At 38.6% G+C, this 13,564-nt stretch overlaps 1 protein-coding gene across 5 annotated transcripts in view; it reads right to left on the bottom strand.

Annotated features, from left to right (window-relative positions):
* Positions 1-8,258, bottom strand: part of FGGY (FGGY carbohydrate kinase domain containing) — a 405,123-nt gene extending 396,865 nt beyond the window's left edge. Inside the window, exon 1 of one of the 5 annotated variants that reach the window (XM_090271656.1) lies at positions 8,179-8,258. Coding sequence is in view for 3 of the 5 variants with exons in the window: in XM_090271650.1 (XP_090127776.1) it covers positions 7,907-7,927 (21 nt within the window). In the remaining 2 variants the exon portion in view is untranslated. The other 4 variants (XM_090271651.1, XM_090271649.1, XM_090271655.1 and 1 more) reach the window with 4 other exon arrangements.
* Between the last annotated feature and the right edge of the window lie 5,306 nt (positions 8,259-13,564).

The following is a 13,564-nucleotide window of genomic DNA, read 5'->3' as shown; positions in this document are numbered from 1 at the left end:
CTTCATCTTTCTAAATAGTTCCTTTACTGAAAATTATCCTAATATGAAGGTATCTTATATTTCTTTCTGAAACACCTCCTTCACTGTGTCCTTTCCAGGCCTAAGTGGCAAAAGAAGTACCATTATTACTGGTACCTAGTTACCTCAAAACCCCTTCCTCACATCCTCAGGTGGTTCTTTCTTTACATTTTCTTTTAAAAATCCAGTTGAAGACCCCCCACACACTTTTAGCCAAAATGCAGTAACAGGAACCATATTTATTCCCCATCACCACCACCACCACCACCACCACCACCACCACCACCTAAAACAACTTAAAAAACAAACCCAAAATAGAAAACAAAGGTTCTTAGGCCACTGGAAGTGAGGCAACAAAGCACAGTGATCACAGAGTGATTGGGAGCTGGGGGCAGGGAGGTAAGAGAGGTATTCTGATACTGTTCAAGCTTAATGCCTGGGACCCAAGCCAAGACCCGTAGTATCCCTGGGTTGAGAGGACTGCATTAGCAATCTGTGGAGAACAAGGAAGCTAGATTACTTGAGGCAGTGTACAACAGAAGAGTGAGGTGCACAACGGGAGAATTCTGAAAATCTGCAAAGGGTACTCCTCAAATTTTACAGATAGTACCAATCACCGTATGCATGTGAGGAAATTATCTGAGCCAGAAACACCCAAAAGGATTAGAATGAACAATCAGAGGACTTCACACAGGACCATGAATAGTGCCTATTCACAAGAATACTGAAAAGCCTCATAATTCCCAGGGCATTGGGTAGAGTATGCAAGGGTTTTACCTCAGTAATAAAGAAGAATTAGCTCTGGTCCCACCTAACAAAGCTTAAAGCAAGAATTAAAAGCACCAAATTGTTTCCAAATAACTTACACATGCTCAAGTGTACTTATAGAAATACAAAATATCTAGCACCAAAAAAGATAAAATGCACAATGTCTAGTCTTCAATCAAAAATTACCAGGCATGCAAAGAAGCAAAAAAATACTACCCAAAATGAGAAAAATCAATAGACACTGGCTTAGAATTGACACATTTGTTAGAATTAGTAGACACTGTTAATAAAAACAGCTATCACAACTGAATTTCCTAGTTCAAAAAGCTAAAGAAAAGACTGAACTAAGTTCAGACATAGAATAATTTAGAAAGACTCAAGTTGAAATTCTAGAAATGAAAGGTAGAATATCTGATGTGAAAAACTGACAACAGGATTAGACAATACAAAAGAAAACATTAGTGACATTCAAGATGTAATAACAGAAACTATCCAAAGTATAAGAGAAAAAAATATTAAAAAATAACAATAAACAGAGAGAGCAACAGTGAGCTACACAAAAACTTCAAGTGACCTAATATATGTGAAATGAGAATCTCTAAAGGAGAGAAAGAAGGTGTCAGGAGAAATATTTGAAGACATAATAGGCACAAATTTCCCAGATCTGGTGAAACTACAAACCCACAGATTCAAGAGTATCTAGGAATATAAAGAAAACTAAACCAAGAAACATCATAATCAAATTGTTCAAAAGCAATAATAAACAGAAAACCTTAAAAGCAGCTGGGGGAGATACAGGGGGAGAGACAGTATTTACAAGAGAAAAAAATGAAAATAATGCAAGCTAGGAAGACAGAGGAGTAAGATCTTCGAAGTATTGGGAAAAAAAAACAACTTCATATCTAGAATTCTTTACCATATGGAAAAAATCTTTCAAAGTTGAAGCTAAAATAAAGATTTTTCCAGACAAAAAATTTAAAAGTTCATCAGGAGCAGAACTGCACTATAAGAAAAAGAGAGGAAAATATTGCATGGAAATTGGATCTATAAAATGTAATGAAGGGCAAAAGGGTAACATTGTGAGCACATAAAAGAATTTTTTTAATTACCTGATGTCTTAAAAAGATAACTGACTGCTTAAAACTAAAATAAGCATGTATCACAAAGTTTAAACATACGTAGAAATAAAACGTACAACATATAACAACAGTAGCACAAATGATAGGAGGTAAGAATTATAAATCTACTGTTGTATGATTCTTAAATGAAACATATATGTGAAGTGGTGTAATTCCACTTGAGGACAGACTCTGATAAATTAAAGATGTATACTATAAACCATAAAGCAACACTAAAATAATACCAAAAATAGTTATACCTAATTAACCAATAAGAAAGAAAAAGTGAAATTATTTTTTAAAAAATTAATCCAAAAGAAGACAGAAAAAGGAAGAGACCAAAGAATAGATGGGACAAATAGGGAAAAAAAAGAAAAAAAGGAAAAAAGCAAGACGGTATAGTCAACCAAATCATATAAGTAATTACTGTATTTTTCGCTCCATAAGATGCACTTTCCGCCCCCCCACAAAAGTGAGGAGAAAATGTCTGTGCATCTTATGGAGCAAATATTGCATCACAGACAGTGATGTGATGTGTATTACCTGACCCGTTAGCGGTGGTGACAGCTGTTAGAAGAGGAAGCGGTGGGACCACGCAAAACCCCTGGGGATGCTTAAATGTCCCACTTTACTGCTGAATCTCAGGGAATCTGGTCAGTATGAAGACAGCAAAGAAAGTGATATCAGTGATTGTGAACAACTGAGCTTCATAAATTCTGACACTAGCGATGATGGGTTCTTGGGGTTCCCAGAAAACTAGAAGAGTGCTTGAACCTTAAAGTCTCTCCTCATTTGTCAATGACAGTGAGGATGGTTCTTAATACCGCTGTTGACTGCTGTTCACTTTACATGGTTGAAATATTATTCTGTTATATTTTATTAAATATTTTAGTACACCATTTGGTTCAGAATATTTTTTTTCTTGTTTTCCTCCTCTAAACCTAGGTGCATCTTATGGTCAAGTGCGTCTTAAGGGGCAAAAAATATGGTACATTAAATATAGTCTAAACACCCCAAAGAAAATGCAGAAATTGTCAGGCCTTGCTTTGTTATCCAATCTAACTATATGCTGCCTGCAAGAAACCCAATTTAAATATAAGGATACAACTAGGCTAAAAAGTAAAAGGAGGAAAAAGATGTAACATAAAACAACAATCAAAAAAAAAGGTAGATAAGCTACATTATTATCATACTAAGTAAATTTTACAGCACAAATATCACCAGGAAAAATGACTAAGTAGGTTTCAGAGCAAATAATATTATCAGAAATTTTGAAATAATAAAGGGGATGGTTCACCAAGAAAACCTAACAATCCTATATATTAAAATGCACCTAATAACAGTGCATCAGAATACATAAAACAAAATCTGATAGAACTTCAAGGAGGAATGTATATTGCTACAATTGTCATTAGAGATTTCAATTATTGATAGAATAAGCAGACAGAAAATCAGCAAGGTTATAATACACAGTAGCAGTCAAATAAGTGGACCTTATAGGCATGTATTTATAAAAAGCACTCTATGTAACAAGAGAAGAATACACATTCTTTGCAAGTGCACGTGGAACATTTATTGAGACAGACCACATTCTGGGCCATAAAACAGTCTCAAAAAGTTAAGAGGATTCAAGTCATACCAAGTACATTCTGTGACCACATGGAATTATATTATAAATCAATTAACAGAAAGATATGTGGGAAGTCCTCAAACATTTGGAAACTGAATAACAAACTTCCATATAACTCATGGATCAAAAATAGAAAATAAAAAAACTAAAAAGATTTTTACTAAATGAAAAATAGTAAAAGTAGTAGGATTAAGCTAGAGCAGTACTTAGGAATTTGTAATATCAAATACCTATATTTGGAAAGAAGTCTCAAAGACATGGCTTCATCTTCCACCATAAGAAATTAGAAAGAGTAAAAGAAACCCAAAGTAAGCAGAAGAAAAGAAATAATAAAGTTCAGAGCAGAAACAAATAAATTAAAAAACAAAAAAACAATAGAGAAAATAAATGCAACCAAAAGCTGGCTCTTTGAGAAGATCAATAAAGTTGATACATGTCTGGCCAGAATTATCAGGAAAATAAAGGAAAAAATCATAAATTACCAACATCAGAAATGAAGTAGATGAAATCACAATAGATTTGATATTAAAATGATAATAATAATACTCTGAGCAACTTAGATGATATGTACAAATACCTTAAAATACACAAACTATGAAACCTCATTCAAAGAGAAACGTAATCTGAATAGTCTTATATTATTAAAATAACTGACTTTCCCATCCCCTGGAACAAAAACAATTCCAGGCTCAGATAGCTTCACTAGTAGATTCTACCAAACATTTAAAGAAGAAATAATATTAATTCTTCACAAATGCTTTCAAAAAATTACAGAGGAGGAAATGTTTCCCAACTTATTCTATGAGATCAAAATTATCATAATAATCAAAACTTAGGAAGACAATACAAGGAAAACTGTAAATCAAGATCCATTATTAACATAGATGCAAAAATTCTTAAAATTTTACCAAATAGAATCAAACAAAATGTAAAAAGGATAATAGGTCCTGGCCTAGTGGGATTTATCTCAGAAAAACAAGGTCAGTTTAATATACAAAAAAAAAAAAAAAAATCAATGAGTGTATTGGGTTAGAAAAAAGTTTGTTTAGTTTTTCCCATAGATGGCTCTAGTAGTGCTTAGTTGTCTTTAACTTCATTCGAAACACTTTGTTAGACTGTATTATGACATCTGTCATATCAGCATGCATTTTCTAAAAAATCTTATCAAAATTGGTGCATTTTTGTGCAGCCATTTTAATACTGAAGACCAAATAAAATATGCCAAAAATATTGTATATTTGGGACATATTATGCTTTATAATTTCAAGAGAGGTAAAAAGGCAATTGAAACACAAAGAAAGACTTGTGCAGTGTATGCTGAAGGTGCTATGATTGATCAAATGTGTCAAAAGTGGTTTGCAAAGTCTGACATTTTGATCAAATAATTCTTTGCTGTAGGGCTGTCTTATGCATGGAAGATGTTCAGCAGCGCCCCTGGCCTCTACCCACAAGAAGCCAATAGTGGGAGATAGCTGACATACTCAAAATATCCAAATCAATAGTTATTAGTGAAAATGAAAAACGTGTCTTTTATTTTGTGGAAAAAACTAAATGGACTTTTTGGGCAACCCAATAATTCATCATATTAAAAATTTAAAAATGATTTTAAAGTTATAGAAAAAACTAAAAAATTGACAAAATACAACATCCATTGTTCATTTAAAAACAAATATCAAAAAAACAACACCTCTCAGGAAAGTAGGAACAGAATGAAACTTCCTGCATCTGATAAAAGGCTTCTACAAAGAATATACAACTAACATCAAGCATCATAGTTAATGATTTTAAAAAATGCCTCTAGCCAGTGCACTATACCAAGAAAAAGAAATAGAAGTCATCCTCATTGAAAGCAAGAAGTAAAACTGTCTTTATTTACTGATAACATGATTACCTACATAGAAAATCTGATAGCATCTACAAAAAAGCTAAAAGTAGTTTAGCAAGATTGTAGGATACACAATCAACATACGACTAGCTACAAACAACTGAAAAGTGGAATTTTAAGAGGTATCATTTACATGAAAAAAATACAAAATACCTGCTTATAATCTGACAGACATGCAAGACCCGTCTACTGAAAGCTATAAAACAGCTGAAATTAAAGAGGACCTAAATGAATCAAGAGATATACTGTGTCCATATGTCAGAAGACTCAATACTTAAGATGCCAATTTTCCCCAAAATTAATGTATAGATTTAATAAAAGTCCTATTAAAATCTAAGCAGACCTTTATTTTGAAATTGACAAAATGACTGTAAAATTAATGTGGAAATGTAACAGACTTATGATAATCAAAACAACTTTTAAAAAGAACAAAGTTAAAGGACTTATATTACTTGACTTTAATACTTATTACAAAACTATAGTCATCAAGACCATGTGGTAATGGCATTAAAATAGACAAAAAGCTCCATAGAACACAATTAAAAAAACAGAAATAGGCCACATATATACATGGTAAATTGATCTATCTTCATCCCAGTCAATAGTGATTGATTCCTAACCATTCTATTCTCTAAATCTCTCTCCATTTCATAACTATTACCCTAACCCATTTCTCACCTATATCATCATAATAGCCTTTCTCTAGCCTTCACCCTACAGTGAGAATGAAGTTTCTGAAACAGGAGAGACATATTTCAAATTCTCTTAACATGACTCACCTGATCCTGCCTGTTCTGGCTCTTTGGCCCACCCTAACCTCCTTTCTGGTGATTTCCACCTCATCCTTTCCTGATGAGCCATACTAATCAGTGTGCCAGTTTCACATAGTTTTGCAAATGCTCTTCCCAAATCAAATAAATCCAAATCCTTTCCCCTGTCTTTCTCCAGCCTACTCATATTGAAGCTTTGTAACTCAGCTTGGTTATTATTTCCTCTGGGAAGTTTTCCCCAAAGCCCCATATTGGGCCATTTGCCCTTCTCTCACCCTCTGAACATCTTCTGCATACCTTGCCACAGCACTAATTTCACTATCATATAATCTCCCTCATCAGATTAGACAGAAGCAGACTGGATGAAAGCTTTAAAGCAAAGATTAAGTCTTGTTGTCTTTCCCGGAGCCTACCACAGTTCCAGGCCCACATATGCCACAAGATAAGTGAAAAAATTAACTGAAGCACTGATTTGGATGACCTCCTCTTACACCACCTGGGTTGATTGTATATCCCACCTTATAAAAAGATAGGCAGGTGAGGGGTTAAATAATCTCTATAGGACATTCAGATAAAATAATTATATCAAATTCCCTAGGAAGAGAGGTGGTTCCCCGACTCTGGCTGGGAGTTTAAGGGCAAGATTCGTGACCTCAAATTGTTTTCAAAACCACCTGGTAATTGACTGTGATTTGAACTAAGTGAAAGGTTAGGGAAAGGGAACCAGATTATAGGAAAAGACAAGGCCCACAGTGAAGATTAATATTGCGTGTAAGAAAGCCCAGTCTCCTCCCAGTAAATTTAACTTAATCTAGGAAGACACAAATCTCCACCCTCTGGGTTATTCCCTTCTCCCAAAATACATGTTTTGACATCCAAGTCCAGCCACGGAGGCTAACGACCTTTCTACCCCTCAAATCAGACTCCAGGTCCTTCCCCTCTCCGATCTGTTTCCCCCAATCGTCCTTAATAACAGTCCTCTGGGACGCCACTCAGAGAAGGTCCTCCTCAGATGGTCCCTCCCAGAGCCAGGCCAGTGGCCATCAGGTCAAGAGCCAAGCAAAGGACCTATTAACAGGAGACTCCGAGAAGACTAGGAGGCAAGTCATAAGGCTGGAAAAACCCAGGTGGCAACTTCAAAAGTAAAAAATCAGGATATACACATGGTGGCTTATGGGAATGTAAGGAAAAACAAGCAAAACAAAGCAAAACTCCACCATCTAAATAACAGCCACATACTAAGAGAAGATTTGCAATTCAAAAGTACAATCGCTTCTTCCCTCCTGAACTCGGATTTTAAAAACGAACCAAATGATGGCTCTCCCATTTCTTGGTAATGACTGACCCTTTAATTTAGGGACGAAATTAGTTAAGACAGAAGTGCTTTAGTGGAAAACAGCCAATGATTAAGGAAATTCATTGTTTTGCATCTTGCCGATACCTTAAAAGAAGGGAAATTAATAAAAATGGAAAGATTCCCCCAGGATAACTGTAACCAAACAGCATTATACTATCTTTAACAAAACTACACCCCAAACATTATCACAAGCTGCTGAAAGCGTTTAAAGTTACAATCAGCACAGGCCTTAAAATATCTTAGATAGCCAGGTGTGAATTCAAAGGCTTAAAAATGCCTGGGAAAATGTCCTAACATGCGGGAAGGTGGAAGGGGCGAGAGGAAATAAACATAGTTCACTGGACAGTGATGGCAGAGGACCTCGGATTCCAGACATCTCATAGGCAGCCTTGGGGATGCAGTAAAGACCGACCCTCGCGTAGAGGGGCCGGACGCCTCACCCAGCTCAACACTCTCTCGGGGACCAAGGCCCGGATGGAATAAGACTTCATCAGAACAGGAAGAGGAGGGGGGAAACCGCAGAAAAACGGAGGCAGGCTTCGGGCGGTGCGCTCTCCGATTGGCTAACATGCGCGCTGCGCGTCTGCAAAAGCCCCTGTTGCACACGTGGGAACGAGAGGAGGGTCACTTACTTGTCCAATCTGATATTACATTTCAGCTAGCGGGCTCTGCAGGTTGCCGCGGGGAGCCGCACGGCGACGGGACTGGGCGGTCCCAGCCAACGACTGACGCCCCGCCCCTCCCCGTTCCAGACCCCACCCCGGCCGGCCGCGGCCCCTGTAAGGTGCGCCCGGATTGGTCCTTTGAACCCGGCTCGGGATTGGCCAGTGCTAGTCCGCAGTCCAACTTGTAAGTGGCGCGGAACACGACCTTGCTTGGGCAACTCCAGACCCACTGTACTTTTAAAGGCACCGATGGGGCTTTCTCTGCTCCAGCTGGGAATTTCCCTCTCTGGGGTATCATTTCACAGTAGTCACCTACGCAAACGCAAACTCTCTGCCGCCTCTCATGGGTGTGCGTTGTCAAATGCGTACCTTAAAACCACTTCACCATTTACTGAACACCAGGACTGCTGTGGGCAGATATTTAAAAAACAATAAAAATGTTTGTCGAATGCTTACTTTGTGCCAGGTCTTGTTCCTGATACTTCACATGGATTTTTTCATCCTGCGGCCAACTCGCTTAAGTGGTATTACAGTCTTTAAACCTACGAAGCAGATGGGTCCCTGCCATTGAAGAAGTTACAATCTGTGGGCCCTGGACACACCTACCTAATTTTATCCTCACGATCCTTGCTTTTCCAATAAACTAGATACTATATGTCACTTTCTTACAGATGCAGTCAGAAACGTGTTTAGCCTGTCCCGAGACACAAGCTAGCCAGTAACAAGAGGGAGAATTCCAACCTGAGCTCCTATCTGAGCTGTTTCCTTTTAAAAGGCAGGTTCCCAGGTTGATGAGAGTCAAGATAGGAAAGATAGTTTCACAAATCGCTGAGTCTAAGCCCTTTGTTTTTCGAGAAAAGTTAACTGGTGCCCATTAAAGGGAAATGCCTTTCCAAGGACACATGAGATATGAGAAATAAGTCTAGTTAATAATAGGGATTTCAATGACCTGGCCTATGTGCCGTGTGTATTATAGTGACTGTCTGCTATCCTCACAACAAAACCAGAAGTCAACAGATGCTCTTATCTTTGTCTTACAGGTGAGGTTACTGGCTCAGTGAAGTGGAGCCAGATGATTAGCTGCATTTGCTAGGGGTCCTGATTTGGGATCATTTTCTTTCATATACATAATGATTGTTTGCCTTTCATTTCCAGCAAATATCCAAATATCTAACTGTCTTTGGGAAGATAGGAGGTACTGGAATCTGGCTGCTTAGCATCTGTGTGAATCATTGTGTACAGTAGAAATAATAATAGTCAGACCTCTTCATCTTTCCTTTCCAGAGTATTGTGAAGAGCAAAGGAACTAATAAATATGGAAATGCTTTGTAAAGTGTTAGACGATGAATACAGGTAAAATATGGTTTCCCCGTCTTCCTTAGTGTACCCAAGGAATGGAATAAGTGAACTATGCTGTTTGCCTCATGAACTATGGCAGGAGGTCTCATCTTGGCTAGATTTGAATTAATGCCAATTTGCCGCCTGCTCTCTATGGATATCTCTGTTTCTAGGCTTTTTATATTTGATTTTTGGTGTGTGCCTCTAATTATAATACTATCATTAGTAGAAATAGCAACAACAGCACAGTGGCCCGAATGCCAGCAGCCATATTGGACCATGAGTGGACCTCAAAAATAAAAAGCACACCCAGTAAAGCAGAGGTGGAAGGGTTTGGGTTTCTCACACCAACATCAGATCAACACCCACCAGTGATTTCCACATGAACGAAATAGTCTGCTGCATTGTGCAAGACACTTTTTATTTTGTGTTTTCTGTCACATGAGGTCAAACAATATCATAATACATATACCTTGCCTCATTGAAATCCTACAGCAACTCTATAAGGTGGTAGATGCAGAAACAAGACCAGAGAATATAAACTGGTTCAAGGCCGTTCAGCTAAGTGACAAAGGTGAGATTCAGAGGCCAGTTCTCATTCCCTTCTTTGATTACGATCCACTGTGTATTATTAATGAACCATTCTATTTATTTATTCTATGGGTAGCAAACTATTTTTTGTATGTGTGAAGGACCAAAGAGTAAATGTGTATAATTTTTCGAGTCATACAACTTCTGTTGCAGCTACTCAACTCTGCTTTTGTAATGCGAAAACAACCATAGATAAGAGAAAGTGAATGGGTCTGATTATGTTTCAATAAAACTTTATTTACAAAAGCATGCAATGGCCGATGTGGCCCATAGGCTTTAGCTTGCCTACCCTTGATGTATTGAATTATGATATTCCATCACAAAACTGCATTGGAAATACCATACATTATAGAAGACAGAGGGATTGTGACAAGGCAGGTGACTCACACTGTTGACCGATATAAAGGCGAGTGCATGATAGTGCGGTCTAAAAGAAAGATCCCTAAACTGATAGTCATGAGATCTGGGGAGTGAGTTCATATCTGCAGTTGAAACCTCCTCTATATCCTGGACCATCTCCAGTTGCCTCACTTTCCTTGTATATTAGAAACAAATAACAATGCAAATATTATCCATACTTTCTCATTTTTTATGGCTGCAGGGAGACTCAGATAAGATTAGGTATGTAATCATATTTCTGAAAGCTGTAAATGTTATCTAAATGTATTTACATTGCCTCACTTAGGGACTGTATAGCCTGCACTGTACCCTTCCATTCTTTCTGCTTACCTCTGTCATGGAACTCACAGAATGCATGTATCAAATGCCTAGTAATTATTAATGTACCTATTTTTCCCCTACTCTACTCCCCACTCTGCAAAAAAAGGTTATTGTGTTGCACTATATTAAAAGACTTTATCATTGGAAAGTCTAGACATTCACTAGGGGTTACTGCCAGGCAGCCTGGGATTATGCAGAGTCATTTTCCTCTTGGCACATCACAGGTCACACTAGTGAAGCAGCACATCAGATTTAAGCAAACTGAAGAGCTGGGTTGTGAAACCCTGGAACCAGCTGAACTGCAAGTTTGTGTAATTTTCTTCTTGCTCAGAGACAGTTACGTGCAACAACAGGAGGCAGACAGGAGACCTGATACTCTCTCTCTGATGACCTGTGGAGGCCCTGTGATTCTCTAACTACATTCTCTGAAGGTTTTTCCTGCATTAGCAGCCTGCCCTCTCATCAGAGAGAAGACATAACTTCCCTGAGATTCTTGGAGTCATGGCACAGTAGGTATAGTTACTCATTTATTCATGAGTTCATCTATTCATTTGTACATTTGTGTGTCCATTCATTTAACAAAGACTTGTTGAGTGTTCTAGACACTAAAGAAGTTGTGTTCAGAAGAACAAGATTATTCCTGTTCTCATGGAATTTACAGTCATGAAATAGACATTCAATAAATAAGCACACAGATATAAAATTGATTCAATTGCAAGCAGGAAGGGAAATAGGATACTATAAGAGAGGAAATGGGATACTACATGATTTAGATTGAGGTCTAACTTAGATTGGTGATGTTGGGGAAACAGTTGCTTTGTATACATTGTCTCAGGTCTTCAACAACCCTGTAATATGGCTATTATCACAATCATTGTACAGATAGGAAACTGAAGCTTAGGGAGCCTGGGTGGCTGGCCTATGGCTGCCCTGTTAGTAAGTTCAGAGCAGGCTGTGCTCTCTCCAATAATCCATTCTGCATAACAAACCCAGAAGGTGAGAATTGTCTCAGTTCCCACCTTTGCTCATAATTTGACTCTTTCCACCTGAAAAGCCCTTCCCTCCATTTTTCTCTTATTGGATTTGTATTCTGCCTTCAATATCTATTTGAAGACCTACTCCTTCTGGAAAGCTCACTCTTCTATCTGAGGCTTCCATACATCTCTTTTCTCCTAGACTCCTGCAACAATCATTGTCTGTTACTCGTATGGCACCAAACCTGGGAAACCTCGTAAAGTTAATTCTCTTTGACGTGCTTGCCCTGATGCCTTTGCTCATAGTCGTGTGCGCAGCAGAAGGGCATGAGAGCCGGATAAACCTGTCTTCTTCTCCCAGTTCTACGTGTTTGCTGGGTGATCTGGAGAAACTTTCTGACCCTCTTGCACTTCAGTCTCCTTGGAGAATAAGATTTCTTTCTTGAGGTATATCTTAAAACATCTGTGCCAGTGCTAAACAGATAGTTAGTGCTCTATCCTTCATAGTCTTCTACCCAATTCCATTCCCTAGACTGGATGCTTCTAGGGGTAGGGGCAAGAAATGGGCCTTCTACTTTACAATCTCAGCAACTAACACAGTGGTCTTGTAATAGCAGGTACATAATTGATAGTTATACAGTCATGGCGGTGACAGCCCTTACCTGCCGACTGGGTCCCTCACTATTAATCAAACTTTTCTCCTGTCTCTGTTTCTTTCTTTCTTTCTCAACTCTGACTCCTTTAAGCCTCCGTAAACTTAATCTTCTGGCAGGAACAGGTGCCGCTGCATGTACACTCTAAGTCTTCCTAATCCATGCTGTCATCTCAGGAGGAAAGTAGCTAAACTAGTTCACTGGACACCCAACAGATGGTCAGTAAGGGGAAATGCTGCCTAGAAGGGCCCTCTGAGTTCCCTGACCATAACCAGCACCTAGAGCCATATTTATACACAAAATAATTTATTTGCTCAACCCTCATCTCTAAAGGATGCCAGTAGCTCGTTTCCAAAGATGGGAATGTGTTCCAACTTACTTTATTACTTATCTGCTACTTCCTACTTGCCCTTTATATACAAACCTGCCTACCTGCCTTCATCTCTTTGCTCAGCTGAATACTGAGTATTTCCTAAGTGCTAAGTCAGAGCTAGATGCTATACCAAAAGCACAGATGAAAGTTCTATGGGCACCCCAAGGCTGGTGAGAAGAAGAGGGGGGTGGAGTATAGAGGGAAAGAAAAGCCTGTGCTGACATTTGGCACTGCACTCGGCACCTCATGTGCAGTGTGTCGGTGATTCCTCCCAACCACCCATGTCAGGGGGCAGGAATTATTGCTGAAGACACAGAAGCTCACAGCGGTGGAGCAACATGCCCTAGGTCGTCTATCACAAGACACCACATGTCAAACTGCCGAGGACGGGATTTCTGCTGAGAAGAAAAAGTGGGCAGAGATGCTCACGCTGGATATAAAGACTTCAGATAACTGCCTCTCCTAATCATCTTACTAGTTTGCAGCTGGAGCACCAGTTTTCTCTTCCAGGATTAAGCTGCTCGCCCACCCCTCAGTTCCAAGACCTCACTCACCATCCAACCTAGTTTGACACCATCTATATCTTTCTTCTCTAACGCCACCAATCATAATTCCACAGCCTTTTGGCCATGAGTCATTTTAATAAAAGTGCAAACTATGTGATGAGCCATGACAACAATGTGCAACCCTAAACCCCTACAAGC

Source organism: Furipterus horrens, unplaced genomic scaffold (genome assembly GCF_987537825.1).
Source record: "Furipterus horrens unplaced genomic scaffold, mFurHor1.1.pri manual_scaffold_3, whole genome shotgun sequence".
NCBI classification, from domain to species: domain Eukaryota; kingdom Metazoa; phylum Chordata; class Mammalia; order Chiroptera; family Furipteridae; genus Furipterus; species Furipterus horrens.
This window is presented reverse-complemented; position numbering and strand designations above follow the sequence as displayed.